Source organism: Neolamprologus brichardi, chromosome 11 (genome assembly GCF_056152115.1).
Source record: "Neolamprologus brichardi isolate AB-2024 chromosome 11, ASM5615211v1, whole genome shotgun sequence".
NCBI lineage: Eukaryota > Metazoa > Chordata > Actinopteri > Cichliformes > Cichlidae > Neolamprologus > Neolamprologus brichardi.
The window spans coordinates 30,901,510-30,918,258 of NC_142114.1; the positions used below are offsets into that span (position 1 = coordinate 30,901,510).

Below are 16,749 nucleotides of genomic sequence, written 5' to 3' on the forward strand. Positions count from 1 at the left end.
TGGCTGATTGTTCCGTCGGCTCAGTTCGACCACACTGAGGGTTTCACGGGTTTAATGGGAGACATTCAGCAGTGGGTTATCATGGTAGCAGCTATTCAGGCTGATGCAGAAAAATAAAGTTTGCAATAAATTGCAATAAACAGTAAGCAGCTCAGAGAAACCTCACAGAGTCAAATCCACTGTCAGACTAAAAGATAAAACGAGCTTCAGTCCAGTTTGAACTGAATCTGTTTTTATTGCCTGAAGCTCGAGTCCGCCACAAAAAACTGGACGACTTCTCCTTCGTCCAGGTGGAGCTTCCTCTCTCTCCTCTAAGCGCTGGCGTAGTGCGTCTTCTCAGAGCTGGACGCTTCCTCTCCGTGATGATGCCAGCAAAGGCAGCGGCCCCACCTGAGCAGGCGCTGGAACACCTGAAGGCAGCAGAGGAGACGTGAACACACGGAGACGTAGCACAATGAATCCAGAACTGCAGTCTGCGTGAGAACAGCAGGTGAAACCTCCAGCACAAGAAAACATTTTTAAAACTTTATGTTGAGTCAAAAATCGGTAAAGTTTAAGCAACGTGTCGAATCAGATCTGACTGATGTTTTATGTCCCAGTGAAAAACTCCTCTGAGAGCAGATGTTAACCAGAAGCCACTCACCGTCCTCCGTCCACGGCTGATGATGCTTTTCCTGCCGCTGCTGGAAATCCGGCCGTGAATGTGCAGGTTGTAAAGGAACAAGATCCTCGTCTTCTCCCTCTGACACAGACAGAGACGACGTTTTGTTTCACATGCATGGAAAGTCTTTATATGCTTCATATTTCTGTCTGAAGACCTGAAATCTAAAACGTGATTCAATTGCTTGGATCAAAGCTGAGAGAAGTTTAACTCGGGTCCGGCCTACTCTTCATCACCTGGTGCTGACTGTGTGCCCAGGTGAGTGATGCTCTGCAGCAGAAACATGATATATTCTCTGTATGTGCAACAGCACACATTATTATTATGTCACTGACTTAGTTTAAAGGGATGTTTTCTTGCCAGTGTTGCATTAAAATGTCACCTGATCTTCTCTGTATATAATGTTCACATGTTTACACCTGTCGGCACAGGTTGGAGGTCAGAAGCAGAGATGCAGGACTCTTCCTGAGGAGACGAGCTGAATGGAGCAGCTTTAAATAAAGTTTTAGGATAAAGGAACGTGTTGATCGCGGCTGTATCCGAGTACTCTCTGATCCTCCATGTGAGCGTGTCAGCAGCAGCTGATGCTGCAAAGTGCTGAGTGTGAATGTGCAGAACACGTGTGCAGCTGAAGCTCATTCATTCACAGCCTCGCTCTCTCTCTCTCTCTCTGAATGTCTCTCGCCCACAGTCAGCTCAGCTGTAATGCTCTTACACTAATCTGCTCTCACATCAGATTTACAGCATTAAACAGAGCATGCGTGCTAATGAGTTTGAGGGGTTTACTTCTTCATTGGTTCCTGAGAGGAAGTGACATCACAGCGTGCGCTCAAACCGAGACAAAGACTCGTTTCATGTTTCTTTGTTTACTAATAAACACAACAGATACTGTTATTGTCGCTACAGACAGCACAGCGACCCGTCGCTGCAAGCGCTCCATCGAATCTCTGTTTGTGATCAGTTATGACCAAACACAACAAACACCGCCATGAGGAAATGGACACACACACACACACACACACACGAAGGAAACGCTTTGATATTCACTGAAGTCTGAGCTGAACGATCATTGAAACACAGAGAACTCGGAATATTAACGACACACAAACTTCTGATTTTACGTAAATCAGAGAAGCAACATCAGTTTTGTTCTCGTTTGATGTCTCTGTATTTTCAGTCCTTTATTTATCCTGGTAAAAAATCTCATTGAGTTAAAAATCTCATTTCCAAGAGAGACCGGGCATCATGGCAACAAAAGTAAAGATACACGTACCACACAAGTGTATAACATTTAAAACAAATACAACATCCTGTACGAACATGTGAAAAATCTACAATAACAGATCAAATTAAGAGCGACATTAAATGATAAATGGCCTGTATTTGTATAGCGCTTTTACTAGTCCCGCCTAGGGACCCCAAAGCGCTTTTACACGTCCAGTCATCCACCCATTCACTCTCACATTCACACACTGGTGGAGGCAGCTACAGCTGTAGCCACAGCTGCCCTGGGGCAGACTGACAGAAGCGAGGCTGCCATATCGCGCCATCGGCCCCTCTGGCCAACACCAGTAGGCGGTAGGTGAAGTGTCTTGCCCAAGGACACAACGACCGAGACTGTCCGAGCCGGGGCTCGAACCGGCAACCTTCCGATTACAAGGCGAACTCCCAAGTCTTGAGCCACGATCGTTACTCAGTGTGATGCTTAAAAAGCATCACACTGAGTAACAGAGTTATTGTCCTTTAAGACGGACTTAAACCAGCTCTGATCATTTCAGTTCCTCCTGCAGATGATTCCAGGAAGCAGAGGCGGCGTATTTAAAAGCCTTTTTCTCTTGTTCTGATTTTTGGGACAATCATTTGTATGATATTGTGAGACGCAGGCTGTATTGGTTGTGTTTTTACACATATAAACACACAGATAAGAGGGAACCAGCCCAAGCAGAGATTTATAGCTAAAGATCAACCAGTGGGAGAGTGTGAATATGCAGAGATGGACATTTAGCAGCAGCATGCAAAGGTGGATTTCCATAGGCAGTAATAAAACATGAAGCACAATGGTACACAGTTTCCAACCTCTTAGGTAGCAGGCAGGTGCATTCATAAAAAGCAGCTCACCATAATCCAATAAAGGTAAAAAAGTTGCATGAATCAAGTGTTTTCTCACCTGGAGGGAGAAACAGGAGGGATTTCTGAAAAGGTTCTGATCTATAATGATCCCGAGATACTTGTAAGATGTGACCATTTAAATTTCAGTTGCTTGAATTGTTTTAATCGTAGCTAACGACTCTTTGCCATTCGAGAATAACATAAACTTGGATTCATCTGGATTTAACAACAACTTTAGTCGAGACTTGACTTGTCACATTTGATTTGTTCTCACACATGAAGGAGTTTCTTTATATATTTATGTGGCAGGAAGGGGGGGGGGTAGGAGGGCACACAGCACCTTACAGCCAAATGTATGTGGACGGGCCAGAGAGGAATTACCCAGAAACCCTGATGATGTCGTCTCCATTCTGTTGGCTCCGCATGTTGGATTCACAGATTTCGGTGCTGGATGTCCTCAGGAGATATTACAGCTACTTCTTTTAAAAGTTAGCATGTTAGTATCAAACAACCCCAACACTGAAAATATTCATTTCATAGGTGACCCTGAATCCGCCCTTAGTTATGCTGCAATAGACGTAGGCTGCCGGGGGTTCCCATGATGCATTGGGAGTTTCTGCTTCAGTCACAGTTGACATCATGTTCATACTCTGCATTCAATTATTAGTTATTATTAACCTCTGTCTCTCTTCCACAGCATGTCTTTATCCTGTCTTCCTTCTCTCACTCCAACCAATCACAGCAGATGGCCCCGCCCCTCCCTGAGCCTGGTTCTGCTGGAGGTTTCTTCCTGTTAAAAGTGTCTGTGAAGGTTCTCAGTCATCCAGGTCATCGTAGTCAAAGGAGCTTGCAAAGAAAAGCGTCTGGACTTCTTTAAGTTACTTGAAGACGTTTACCTCTCATCCGAGAGGCTTCTTCAGTTCTAAGGTCAAATGGTGGAGAGTCCCAGATATAACCCTAGTGGGAGTGTCCCCCCACAGAGGGACAAAAGGACCCCCTGATGATCCTCTAATCGCCTGAGCCAAGGTGTGGAACTGGGTGTAGGTCCCAATCAGCCAGAGTTTCGGGTGGGTTCATTGTGAAACCTGGCCCCACCTTATCATGCGAATTCCTGAGGTCAGATGGCCCAGGATGTGAGTGGGCGTTAAGGCGTCTGGGAAGGGATCTCAAAACTGGATTATAGATGGCAGAGAGTTGGTGTCGTAAACCACCGCCTCTGTTCAAAGATGGTCGCTCACAGTGGACATAGATGCTTCTTTCACTCCTCTTTCAAACCATCTGTCCTCTCTGTCCAAAATGTGAACATTGGCATCCTCGAAAGAGTGTCCTTTATCCTTAAGATGCAGATGGACAGCTGAATCTTGTCCTGTGGAGGTCGCTCTTCTGTGTTGTGCCATGCGCTTGTGAAGTGGCTGTTTGGTCTCTCCGATGTAGAGGTCTGGGCATTCCTCGCTGCACTGTACAGCATAAACCACATTGTTAAGTCTGTGTTTTGGCGTTTTGTCTTTCGGGTGAACCAGTTTTTGTCTGAGTGTGTTGCTGGGTCTGAAGTACACCGGGATGTCATGCTTGGAGAAAACCCTCCTGAGTTTCTCTGATACACCGGCTACATAGGGGATGACAATGTTGTTGCGTCTGTCCTTCTTATCCTCCCTCGCTGGTGTCTGATCTTCTTTTCTGTGCCTCTTTGCTGACTTTAAAAACGCCCATTTAGGATAGCCGCACGTTTTGAGTGCTTCCTTTACATGTGTGTGTTCCTTCTTTTTCCCTTCAGGCTTAGAGGGAACATGTTCTGCCCGGTGGTGTAGGGTCCTAATTACTCCAAGTTTGTGTTCCAGAGGGTGATGGGAGTCAAACAGGAGGTACTGGTCCGTGTGTGTGGGCTTCCGGTAAACTTCGATGTTGAGGTTGCCGTTCTCTTCAATGTGCACAGCGCAGTCCAGGAAAGGCAAACAGTCGTCCTCTGTGTCTTCCCTGGTGAACTTGATGTTTTTATCCACAGCGTTGATGTGCGCAGTGAAGGATTCCACTTCTTGTGTCTTGATTTTGACCCAGGTGTCGTCTACATATCTGTACCAGTGGCTGGGTACTCTTCCTTTGAAAGAGCCAAGAGCCTTCCTTTCCACTTCCTCCATGTAAAGGTTGGCTAGAATAGGTGACACGGGGGAGCCCATGGCACAGCCATGTTTTTGTCTGTAATAGCCTTCGTTGTATTTGAAATATGTGGTGGTGAGGCAGAGGTCTAACAGTGTGCAAATCTGATCGGGTGTGAAGTTGGTCCTGTCCTCCAAGGAGTTGTCTTCTTGTAGTCGTTTTCTGACAGTCTCCACTGCCTCCGTGGTGGGTATGCAAGTGAAGAGAGAGACTACATCAAAGGACACCATGGTTTCATCTGGATCCAGGGTAAGTTTCTGGACCTTGTCAGTGAAATCGGTGGAGTTCTTGATGTGGTGTGGGGTGTTCCCCACGAGAGGAGCAAGGATGGTAGCAAGGTGTTTTGCAATGTTATAAGTGGCTGAGTTTATGCTACTGACTATGGGTCTGAGTGGGACAGCTTCCTTGTGGATTTTTGGAAGTCCGTAAATGCAGGGTATGGCATCCCCTGGGTAAAGGCGGTGATATGTGAGGCGGGCAATGATTTTGTCCTTTTCCAAGTCTTGAAGGCCAGCTATAACTTTCTTTTTGTAGCTGCTTGTGGGGTCTCGCTTTAAGGCTTCGTAGGTATTGTTGTCACTGAGGAGAGTAGTGATCTTTGTATGGTAATCTGTAGTGTTTAGGACCACGGTGCATCTTCCCTTATCCGCTGGTAAAACAGTGATGTTGTGGTCTTTGCTCAGGGAAGCGACGGCCTTCTTTTCCTGTATTGTGAGGTTGGACAGAGGGACTTTGGCACTGGAGAGGGTGGCTGAGACTTTCATCCTGATTTGCTCTGCTTCTGTCTGTGATAATTTATTAATCCGAATGGCAGATTCTGTGGCTGTGATGAGGTCCACTATGGGCAACTGTTGTGGAGAAATGGCAAAATTGAGTCCTTTGGCTAATACTCTCTTTTCAGGTTCAGTGAGATTCCTGTCTGAAAAGTTCTTAACCCATTTCTCCTGACTGTCTTCAGGTGTGTTTTCTTCTATGGGTTGTGTAGGTTCAGATTCAGAATGAGGAGTGTGTGTTTTTGAAAGCAAGGTGTGAAATTTCCTGCATTGTCTTTCTTTTCCTTTCGAGTGTTGGGCCCGCTGAGCCTTGTCCACAAACTTGTAAACCTCTTCTAAGATTGGAGAGGGTAGAAGTGTTTCCAGTTCCTGCAGAGTCTGGCTGATCTTGATCTGGAGGGCATCTATAGTGAAATGGACCCGTCTTATCCTTTCACTTAAAATGTGATTTTGCGCTCTCTGTAGAATCAAGTCTGCTCTGTGTCCCCTGACAGTGGATCCAAGGCGCAGGCTCTTGGGAACAACTCTGGTTTGTCTGCATCTTAGGTTGAAACGGAGATGGTTCCTATAATCCGCTAGTTTCCTTGATTCCCTTTCATACTCCCGCACCAGTTGAAGGGTGTTCCTCCCAAAATGTACGGCAATATGTCTGTGAAGGTTCTCAGTCATCCAGGTCATCGTAGTCAAAGGAGCTTGCAAAGAAAAGCGTCTGGACTTCTTTAAGTTACTTGAAGACGTTTCACCTCTCATCCGAGAGGCTTCTTCAGTTCTAAGGTCAAATGGTGGAGAGTCCCAGATATAACCCTAGTGGGAGTGTCCCCCCACAGAGGGACAAAAGGACCCCCTGATGATCCTCTAATCGCCTGAGCCAAGGTGTGGAACTGGGTGTAGGTCCCAATCAGCCAGAGTTTCGGGTGGGTTCATTGTGAAACCTGGCCCCACCTTATCATGCGAATTCCTGAGGTCAGATGGCCCAGGGTGTGAGTGGGTGGAAAGCAAGGCTCTTGGCTCTTTCAAAGGAAGAGTACCCAGCCACTGGTACAGATATGTAGACGACACCTGGGTCAAAATCAAGACACAAGAAGTGGAATCCTTCACTGCGCACATCAACGCTGTGGATAAAAACATCAAGTTCACCAGGGAAGACACAGAGGACGACTGTTTGCCTTTCCTGGACTGCGCTGTGCACATTGAAGAGAACGGCAACCTCAACATCGAAGTTTACCGGAAGCCCACACACACGGACCAGTACCTCCTGTTTGACTCCCATCACCCTCTGGAACACAAACTTGGAGTAATTAGGACCCTACACCACCGGGCAGAACATGTTCCCTCTAAGCCTGAAGGGAAAAAGAAGGAACACACACATGTAAAGGAAGCACTCAAAACGTGCGGCTATCCTAAATGGGCGTTTTTAAAGTCAGCAAAGAGGCACAGAAAAGAAGATCAGACACCAGCGAGGGAGGATAAGAAGGACAGACGCAACAACATTGTCATCCCCTATGTAGCCGGTGTATCAGAGAAACTCAGGAGGGTTTTCTCCAAGCATGACATCCCGGTGTACTTCAGACCCAGCAACACACTCAGACAAAAACTGGTTCACCCGAAAGACAAAACGCCAAAACACAGACTTAACAATGTGGTTTATGCTGTACAGTGCAGCGAGGAATGCCCAGACCTCTACATCGGAGAGACCAAACAGCCACTTCACAAGCGCATGGCACAACACAGAAGAGCGACCTCCACAGGACAAGATTCAGCTGTCCATCTGCATCTTAAGGATAAAGGACACTCTTTCGAGGATGCCAATGTTCACATTTTGGACAGAGAGGACAGATGGTTTGAAAGAGGAGTGAAAGAAGCATCTATGTCCACTGTGAGCGACCATCTTTGAACAGAGGCGGTGGTTTACGACACCAACTCTCTGCCATCTATAATCCAGTTTTGAGATCCCTTCCCAGACGCCTTAACGCCCACTCACATCCTGGGCCATCTGACCTCAGGAATTCGCATGATAAGGTGGGGCCAGGTTTCACAATGAACCCACCCGAAACTCTGGCTGATTGGGACCCACACCCAGTTCCACACCTTGGCTCAGGCGATTAGAGGATCATCAGGGGGTCCTTTTGTCCCTCTGTGGGGGGAAACTCCCACTAGGGTTATATCTGGGACTCTCCACCATTTGACCTTAGAACTGAAGAAGCCTCTCGGATGAAGGTGAAACGTCTTCAAGTAACTTAAAGAAGTCCAGACGCTTTTCTTTGCAAGCTCCTTTGACTTCCTGTTAAAAGGGAGTTTTTCCTTCCTACTGTCGCCAAAGTGCTGCTCATAGGGGGTCATATGATTGTTGGGTTTTTCTCTGTATCTATGAAGCACCTTGAGGCGACTTTGTTGTGATTTGGCGCTATATAAATAAAATTAAATTGAATTGAATTGAATATGTTTGCTTGCAGACGATGTTTTACTTTATTTTATTCCACAGGCAAAAGTGTGTGTGTGTGTGTGCGTTCATGTGTGCGTGCATGTGTGTGTGTGTGTGTGTGTTTGTGCGTGCATGTGTGTGTGTGTGTGTGTGTGTGTGTGCTCACCTTGGGGTTGTAGAAGGCAGCAATGACGTGTCGGAGCCGGTTGGTGTAAACCTGAAGGCAGCTGAACAGCGCCACCAGCAGGACACAACACACACATCTCACATAGACCTCAGCAGAGAGGGTGGAGGGGGGGGACATGCACTCTGAGGGGGGAGAGGAAGAGGTGAGGGACACTTTTCTGTGTAGTTTGAGACAAATAAGTTAAAAACTGCGCTGTCATCAAAAGTTCGGCAGTCGAGACTGAAACTTTCAGCGTCCGACAAAGTAAACGTGAACATTTACTCATGTCAGAGATGTAACTGACGCACACACACACACACGCACACACACACACACACACACACACACACACACACACACACACACACACACACAGTAAAATCAGTCTGATTTGATTAGTGACTGTGTTCATCAATTAAACATGAAAATCATTGAAATGTGCTGTCAGTAACAGAGCTGTATACTGCCCTCTGCTGGTCATCTTTTAGGCCTGACTCTCTGCTTGTTTAATGATCTGCTGAATTTGAATACATGCTAAACAAATCCTGTGTGACCTTTAACCTCTGACCCACCCTGGTTATCGCTTTGGATATTGAGAGTGGACGAGCTGTTGAAGGCTGAAATTGTCGTCCTCAGGAGGCGGGCCATCATGGTGTCCCCTCCCACTCTGATGTCCACCTGGTGACTACCTGCAGAGAAGGGGCGGAGTCACAAAGTGAAACTCCCTGCAGTCAGCGAGTTCAATCTGCAGCTTTTCTGTAAATAATCCTAAACACATGAGATAAGAGCAGAGTCACATTTATTACGGGACTATCTGTATAAATAAAGGTTAAATAAAATATTTATTATTTATGGGTCGTGGGGGAGCTGGAGCTACCACAGGACGAGAGGCGGGGTGCACCTCGGACAGATCGCCAACCTGACGCACGGCGAAAACAGAATATGTCCAGTTTATGTGTTTCACAGAGTTTCACACACAAGTGTTGATATCAGATGATATAAATCACAGCTGATGTTCATACACCTGCCCTGCACAGGTGACCCATGTGTGGGATCAACACTGGAGAGTGGTGTGTGTGTGTGTGTGTGTGTGTGTGTGTGTGTGTGTGTGTGTGTGTGTGTGTGTGTGTGTTTACTGGTGATGTTGAAATGGGTGAGGGTGTGTCTGCTGATGATGTCCAGCACGTGGGACAGCGAGAAGTCGACAGTCAGCAGGACAACAGACAGCAGGAAGACCGTCAGCACCTGAAACACACCTGACATCTGCCAACACACACACACACACACACACACACACACACACACACAAAACTTTAGTCTGCTGTCTCTGAGCTCTGCTACAGACAGGTGGGGAGTGAAAGGTGGGGTTAATGAGGGGTTGAAACAGGAAGTGGTGCAAAGTAAGACTGGAAATTCTGCAGCTACAGTGGGATGCAAAAGTTTGGGCAGCCTTGTTCAGAGTCATTATTTTCCTGTAAAAATCGTTGTGACAATAAAAACTGTCAGTTAAATACATCACAGACACACACAGTGATGTTTGAGAAGTGAAATGAAGTTGACTGGATTTACAGAAAGTGTGCAAGAATTGTTTAAACAAAATCAGGCAGGTGAATAAATCTGTTGACATTTTATTGATTCCAAAACCTTCAGAACTAATTATTGGAACTCAAATTGGCTTAGTAAGCTCCGTGACCCCTGACCTACATACAGGTGAATCCAATAATGAGAAAGAGTATTTAAGGGGGTCAATTGTAAGTTTCCCTCCTCTTTTAATTTTCTCTGAAGAGTAGCAACACGGGGTCTCAGAACAACTCTCAAATTACCTGAAGACAAAGACTGTTCACCATCATGGTTTAGGGAAGTGGTTCCCAAACTTTTTTTGCTGGGCCCCCCTTTGTTTTAGAAGAAAAATGTTCGCATGCGTGCTCGCGCGCACGCACGCATCCTCCAACCACACACACCCATATTTTTCTCCATTGCGGTTTATTTCACACCTCAAACATTTAGTAAACAATTAAGCAAATACAGGTAATCTGCAATAAATTACAGGTAGTAATAAAATAAACTACTAACTCTTTTACACTACGTCCACACCTACAAAACCAATCCTGCAGGGAGACCTACCTCGGCACCTGTGCAGGTGAAGCCAAAGGGAAGATCTGCTTCACCATATTTTCTAGTCTTTGTCTTAGAATGAAGTTGGTTTGGAAACATATTCAGCGATGCTTCATCTCCTGCTTTGTGTTTCTGTGGGCGCCCCATGCTAACAGTGTCCAAGCGTTTTGCCCCCCCCCCCCCCCTTTCATACCGCACCCCCCTGCAATGGCTCTGCACCCCCCCTAGGGGGCGGGCCCCACACTTTGGGAAGGTCTGGTTTAGGGGAAGGACACAGAAAGCTGTCTCAGAGATGTAAGCCGTCTGTCTCCACAGTTAGGAACATATTGAGACAATCAAAGACCACAGGCTCAGTTCAAGTTAAGGCTCGAAGTGTCAGACCAAGAAACATCTCAGATAGACAGAAGCGACGGTGAGAACAGTCAGAGTCGACCCACAGACCAGCACCAAAGACCTACAACATCATGTTGCAGCAGATGGAGTCGCTGTGCAGCGTTCAAACACTCGGTGCTCTTTACACAAGGAGATGCTGCATGTGAGAGTGATGCAGAGGAAGCCTTTGCTCCGCCCACAGCACGAACAGAGCCGCTTGAGGTTTGCTGAAGCACATTTGGACAAACCAGCTTCATTCTGGGGTGTTATGCATGGAGGAAGAAGAACACAGCAAGAAAAACACCTGCTCCAGTAAAATATGGTGGTGGTTCCATCACACTGTGGGGCTGTGGGGCCAGTGCAGTGACTGGGAATCCTGTCAAAGCTGAGGGACACATGGATTCCACTCAGTATCAGCAGATTCTGGAGAATCAGAGACAAAGCTGAAGCTGTGGCGGGGCTGGATCTTTCAACAAGACCACGACCCGAGACACTGCTTTAAATCCACTAAGGCTTTCATGCAGAGGAACAAGTACAACGTTCATCTCAGCCCAGACCTGAATATTATTGAACATCTGTGGTGTGAGTTAAAGAGAGCTGTTGATGCTCGGGAGCCATCAAACCTGAATGAACTAGAGATGTTCTGTAAAGAGGAATCGTCCAAAATACCTTCAACCACAATCCAGACTGTCAGTGGAAGCTACAGGAAGCATTTAGAGGCTGGAATCTCTGCAAAAGGCGGATCTACCAAATATTGATTTCATTTCTTTTTTTTGTGGAGCCCAAATTTATTCATCTGCCTGATTTTGTTTAAACAATTATTGCACACTTTCTGTAAATCCAATAAACTTCATTTCACTTCTCAAATATCACTGTGTGTGTCTATGATATATTTAACTGACAGTTTTTATTCGATTTATACAGGAAAATAATAACTATGAACAAGGTGGCCCAAACTTTTGCATCCCACTGTAAATGAAAAACCTGCCAGGCACAGGGACAAGGGTCAAAGTCACAACTCAAATACTTTTTTATCTTTATTAAACTAAACTGGGAAACTGTGATAATCGGCTATAAAAACAGTAAAATGTGTATTAAACCTTTTCCTGGGTGTATTTGGTTGAACACAGACTGTGTCCTGAAATTGCACCTTGGATTTAAGGAACTGTACAGAAATCTCCATATAGTTGCCTCAAGGTCCAATAACGGGACAGAAATCTGCTATTGCTGCACACCTGTTGGTGAGAGTGCTGCACTCTGATTGGACCACGTCTAAACACGTGATTTATAAAAATAACTTAAAAAGATGGAAAAGTGGTGTTTAGGGTAACAATCCTTTAACAAATCTGCAGATTTTAGGTGAGTGAAGAGAACTGAGGAGTCGCGTCACTGCTGCTGTTATAGTGGATTGTTTCCTGTAAAGCACTTTGTGAAACACTACAGAAATACTGCCAGAGTTACTGCTCTTGAACGCACCACTTGTTTGACCTCTTCGGGGTAAATCTTCAGACTGCGGGGGTCGATCAGCTTGTTTCTCTCAGATTTCCTCAGAGGCAGCAGGCAGCGCTTCCCCTAAACGCAGCACAGGAGAGGACAGCACGGTCAGACCGTGGACTGTACTGAAGTGAGGATGATGAGGATGAGAATGATACCGCTTTCCGTCTGCGGGCATCGATCTGTCTGAAGTAGGTGGTGATGTAGAGGTTGTCGAAACAAATGTCCCTGTTGTACCGCCCGAGGTACCCGAATGCCCTGCAGAGGAGAAAAGACGACGGAGATGAAGGTGTGAATCTTAACGGGATGAAGGTGAAGGTGAGACTCTTACTGGGTGAAGATGGTGATGAAGGTTAAGGAGAGGAGCATCTGCAGGATGTTCAGCACCCGTCCCGTCGTTGATGTCAGATTCTGGATGGATGTTTTGACCGCGTTGGTGAACTGTTGGTCCAGCAGAGCTTCGCTCAGCGCCGGCTGCTCCTCCTCCTGCGAGACGACACGCAGGTTACATTTCGGCCGGGTTCGTCCTGCGGGTGGTGCCGGAGGACGGGCGGTGCAGGTCTGACCTCTACGGTGAGCTCGGTGCTGAACTCTCTGGACAGCAGGTCAACCGAAAGATTCAGCCGGTCGAAGAGTTGACCAAAGTTTCCCTCCACGGGAATGTTGTCCCTGCACCACGGAGTCATGACTGACGGGAGGAGAAGAACTAAAGGTCACAGCAGCCGTGTCACCAAAACACCAAGATTATCAACCCTGAAGTAATAAATCAAAAATAATCTGCCGTTTACGTTTGAGGACACTTGAGTACGATATACGTTATATGTTTGCACACCTTCAAATTTAAAGGAGCTTTTTGCAAAACCTTTAGCTAAATGTAATAAAAACTTCCACCACAAGATGGCAGCGTTTACCAGAAAGCTTTAGTGTAGTCGTTTTTTTAATATTTAAAAATATAACTGCTTGTTTTTACTCTTCGAGCTCCCAGAACAAGTCGCTAAATATTACTTTAATGTTACTAGCACCAAGCTAACAATAATAGTGCTGTCATGCTGTGTTGTGATTGGATGCTACACTCAGTGTCACCTTGTGGCTCAAAGTGGTATTACACCAAAGCACCGGATTAAATGTATTCTGATGTTTGTGAGTCAGAAATGTCTGACTGGAACGAGTAGAGACCGCGGGGTCAGCTGGATGTGGACGTATAACCGTTTACCTTTCATGATGTCACACAGGAAGTGAAACTTCATTGAAATGCAGAGGATGTAGTTGATGACGGGGACGGGGATCGCCTCCAAACACGCCGTCCACCTGTTGGCGAACCAATCGACGCAGCGCTGCACGCCCTGAGCCACCACACCTGGGGATCGAACCACGCACGAGTTCTCATCAGTTTGTGAAGCAGGTGTGAAATCACTTTGAATCACATTAGTGACGACATTTAAAGCGATTGTTTTCTCGTATTTGTGACACGAGGATGATGATCAACAGTTTCCTTCTGTGTCGTGTTTCCTGCATGAAACTTCACGCCTGGTGTTTCTGACTCACTGTCGCACTGCTTTAGGGTCTTGGCGGTGAACTCCTCCTGGGTGCTGTTACCGCCGCCTTGTTTAGTTTCGAATCGGTCGTATCCGTACTGAAGGACCATCTCGTCTCTGATGTCCTGAAACTTCTTGCTGACATTTAAAGCCTCCAACTCAAAACCTTCTTTATCGTCCTGGAAGAGAAGATGATCTGAGGCCCTTCAGCTTCATGTTCATGTAGGTTGATAATTATTATTATGTTAAACTTTGAAACATATTCCTCTCACCATGAGCTCCTGTGTGATGATCAAAAATGGCTTGACGGCTTCTCTCCACAGCAGCTTGCTGTGACGCACCTGCAGGTCCAGGTTGCAGCTCACAGACACAGCGGCGGCCTCCACGTTACGCTGGATGTTTGAAACTGGGCCTGCAGACGGGACGCAGCGTCACATGACACAAAACTCACCTGAACACATGTTAATCAGACCCATTCAGCCGCTGAGGTAACCAATCGTATCTGCATGTTATTTATTAACCTTTATTTAACCAGGAAAATCCCATTGAGATTAAAAACCTCTTTTTCAAGGGAGACCTGGCCAAGATCAGCAGGTGTCTCACAGTTACAGAAATTACTCAAACACAGGCAGCAACAACACACATGCAACAATAAGTGAAAGAATACAAATAAAATAAAATAAAATTCAATAAAATTCAAATATAGATAAATAAATAAATAAAAAATCAGTTAAAATGACAATCAATCTAATTGAAACAGTTGCATGTTATGGACTTGGCCTCAAGGATTCATAGTTTAGATTTAAAAGCACTTAATGAAATGAATTCAGTCATTTTCCCGTCGTTCTGCAGTTTGTTCCAAGCTGAGGGGGCTAAATGCACAAAAGCTCTTTTACCAGGTTCATTTCGGGCAAATGGAGCAGAAAGCAACAAGTAACCATGCGGACGAAGAGAAAACCGACCAGCATGTTTCATTACGAGCAGGGAGCATAGATAAGAAGGCAGCAACCCAAGTATGGCCTTATATATAAAACTGTATAAATGAGAGTTACGGTTAGTGATGAACCTCAGAGAAGCACGACACACAGAATCAACCATTCGAAGACATTGAACAGAAGCCTTCATATATAGAATGTTGTATTATGTATTTAGTAAACGAGTTTAATCAGCCGCAGACATACTGGGTCCAGTGAGGCCTGTGGACCCAGTATGTCTGCCTGTCTCAGTGCACTTTAATGTTGGACCACTCAGACTCATAAATGTTCCTGTGCAGGCTCACAGGATCAGTGACGTCCTTTAAACCAGCAGTCTCCAACCTTTTTAGCGCCACGGACCGGTTTATGCCCGACAATATTTTCACAGATCGGCCTTTAAGGTGTCGCAGATAAATACAACAAAATAAAACTAGTACTGGTACCTAAAAAAAGAAGATTTATTCATAACACACGTGAAAAGACCCAGGAAAACTGAGTTAACGATAAAAATGATAACAAAATAACCGATAAAAACCCTGAAAACCAAACATTTCACACCTGAGCCTCAACTCTCGCGGCCCGGTACCAAACGACGGACGGGTACCGGTCCGAGGCCCGGGGATTGGGGACCGCTGCTTGAAACACGTTCCAACACTCGCTTTTATGTCACTCATCACATGCGAGGTCTTTGTAGTCTTTGACATTGTAGCTGTTGTCAAGTTAATTTCATTCACATGTATTTAGTTCATTCATCCTAAGTGAAATGAAGGTTTTTGGTTCATGAGGATGAAACATTTCACCTCTCAACAAAGAAGATTCTCATTTTTAAAACTGAAGCTGCCTGAAGTGAAACGTCTTCATGAACCAACAGGAAGTGCAGCCGGCCGCAGTCTGAGCCGTCGGGATGACGCACACATTGATTATTGCTGTTGTCTGAACTCTTTAACACTGATCAGTAAATCAGCCTATCACACGGGAGCAGGTCTGTGTGACTTTAGACAGCACTGACCTCTGCTGGTTTGATTGCTGCACTTTGTTTTTAACAGTTTAATGTTTGCTGATGAAGTGTTATTAAATCTGTCCTGCTGATCAATATTTTGCTGACATGAAACAGTGGAGGTTGTAGAAAAGTTATTTGTGGGTTTTTATGTTTTTTTCTAAATGACGCATCAATGATTTGGTTTCAGGGATTCTCCCCAAACACACGAGCGAGGGGAGCAGACCGACAGTTTGGACATCTGTGCAGGTACAGATGAGAGGAGAGGATCCTCCCTCCGTCTCCTTCTGAGCTCGTTATTTTTGTTTTTTCAGTTAAAAAACCAAATATGTGCTGATTCCTGCAGATTCATGAAGCTCTGGACTCACTGGACACGAGAATGTTTCTGATACGACTCCATGAAAAAGATGACGGCGCTGACCGTGACTGTGAACCGTGTGCACACGTCTGCGTCTGTTTACCTGCGTACAGCACAGACAGCGTCAGCAGCATCAGGTAGGAGCGGCCGCGGGAGCCGAGCATGCTGGGAAACATGAGGAGGACCGAACACCTGAAGGACGACGACAGGAGTCCTCCTGCGAGACACACGGCTGAAACACACACTCGGTCAGATCTCCACGTGCTTCAAACGTGTTTCAAAGAACAGGTGTGAGTGTGCGACCTCGCCTCACCAACAAACACACATCCTACTGCCACCTTCAGGTCAAAGGTCAGCGGGAGGTTGTGGGCAATGCCCAGGAACAAGACTGATGGTGAGACGAACAACAACAGGAGTCAAACATCACGTCAGCTTTTTTCTAACAACCTTTCAGAATAATAATAAAAGAAGAGCTTTATAGTAACAAATGATAAAATAACACAATATAAAAATAAAAATGTGACTAAGTCATAAAACATCAGCTAGTATATCACAATGAATGAAATTATTTAGTGAGAGGCTGATTCTGTGCGCTCGTGCCGCTCCGAACAGCTGATTG

General features: G+C 45.7%; 1 protein-coding gene across 1 annotated transcript in view; it reads right to left on the reverse strand.

Moving 5' to 3' along the window:
- The window catches only part of dcst1 (DC-STAMP domain containing 1), a 17,382-nt gene continuing 633 nt past the window's right edge, over positions 1-16,749 (reverse strand). Inside the window, exons 3-16 of the mRNA XM_087848575.1 lie at positions 16,444-16,518; positions 16,234-16,362; positions 14,074-14,213; positions 13,812-13,980; positions 13,480-13,623; positions 12,833-12,954; positions 12,598-12,752; positions 12,425-12,524; positions 12,249-12,344; positions 9,422-9,548; positions 8,858-8,974; positions 8,286-8,428; positions 644-742; positions 1-410 (exon numbers count right to left, since the gene is read on the reverse strand). Of these exons, the coding sequence (XP_087704701.1) occupies positions 312-410; positions 644-742; positions 8,286-8,428; positions 8,858-8,974; positions 9,422-9,548; positions 12,249-12,344; positions 12,425-12,524; positions 12,598-12,752; positions 12,833-12,954; positions 13,480-13,623; positions 13,812-13,980; positions 14,074-14,213; positions 16,234-16,362; positions 16,444-16,518 (1,715 nt within the window). The 3' untranslated portion in view covers positions 1-311. The remainder of the gene's footprint in view (positions 411-643; positions 743-8,285; positions 8,429-8,857; positions 8,975-9,421; positions 9,549-12,248; positions 12,345-12,424; positions 12,525-12,597; positions 12,753-12,832; positions 12,955-13,479; positions 13,624-13,811; positions 13,981-14,073; positions 14,214-16,233; positions 16,363-16,443; positions 16,519-16,749) is intronic.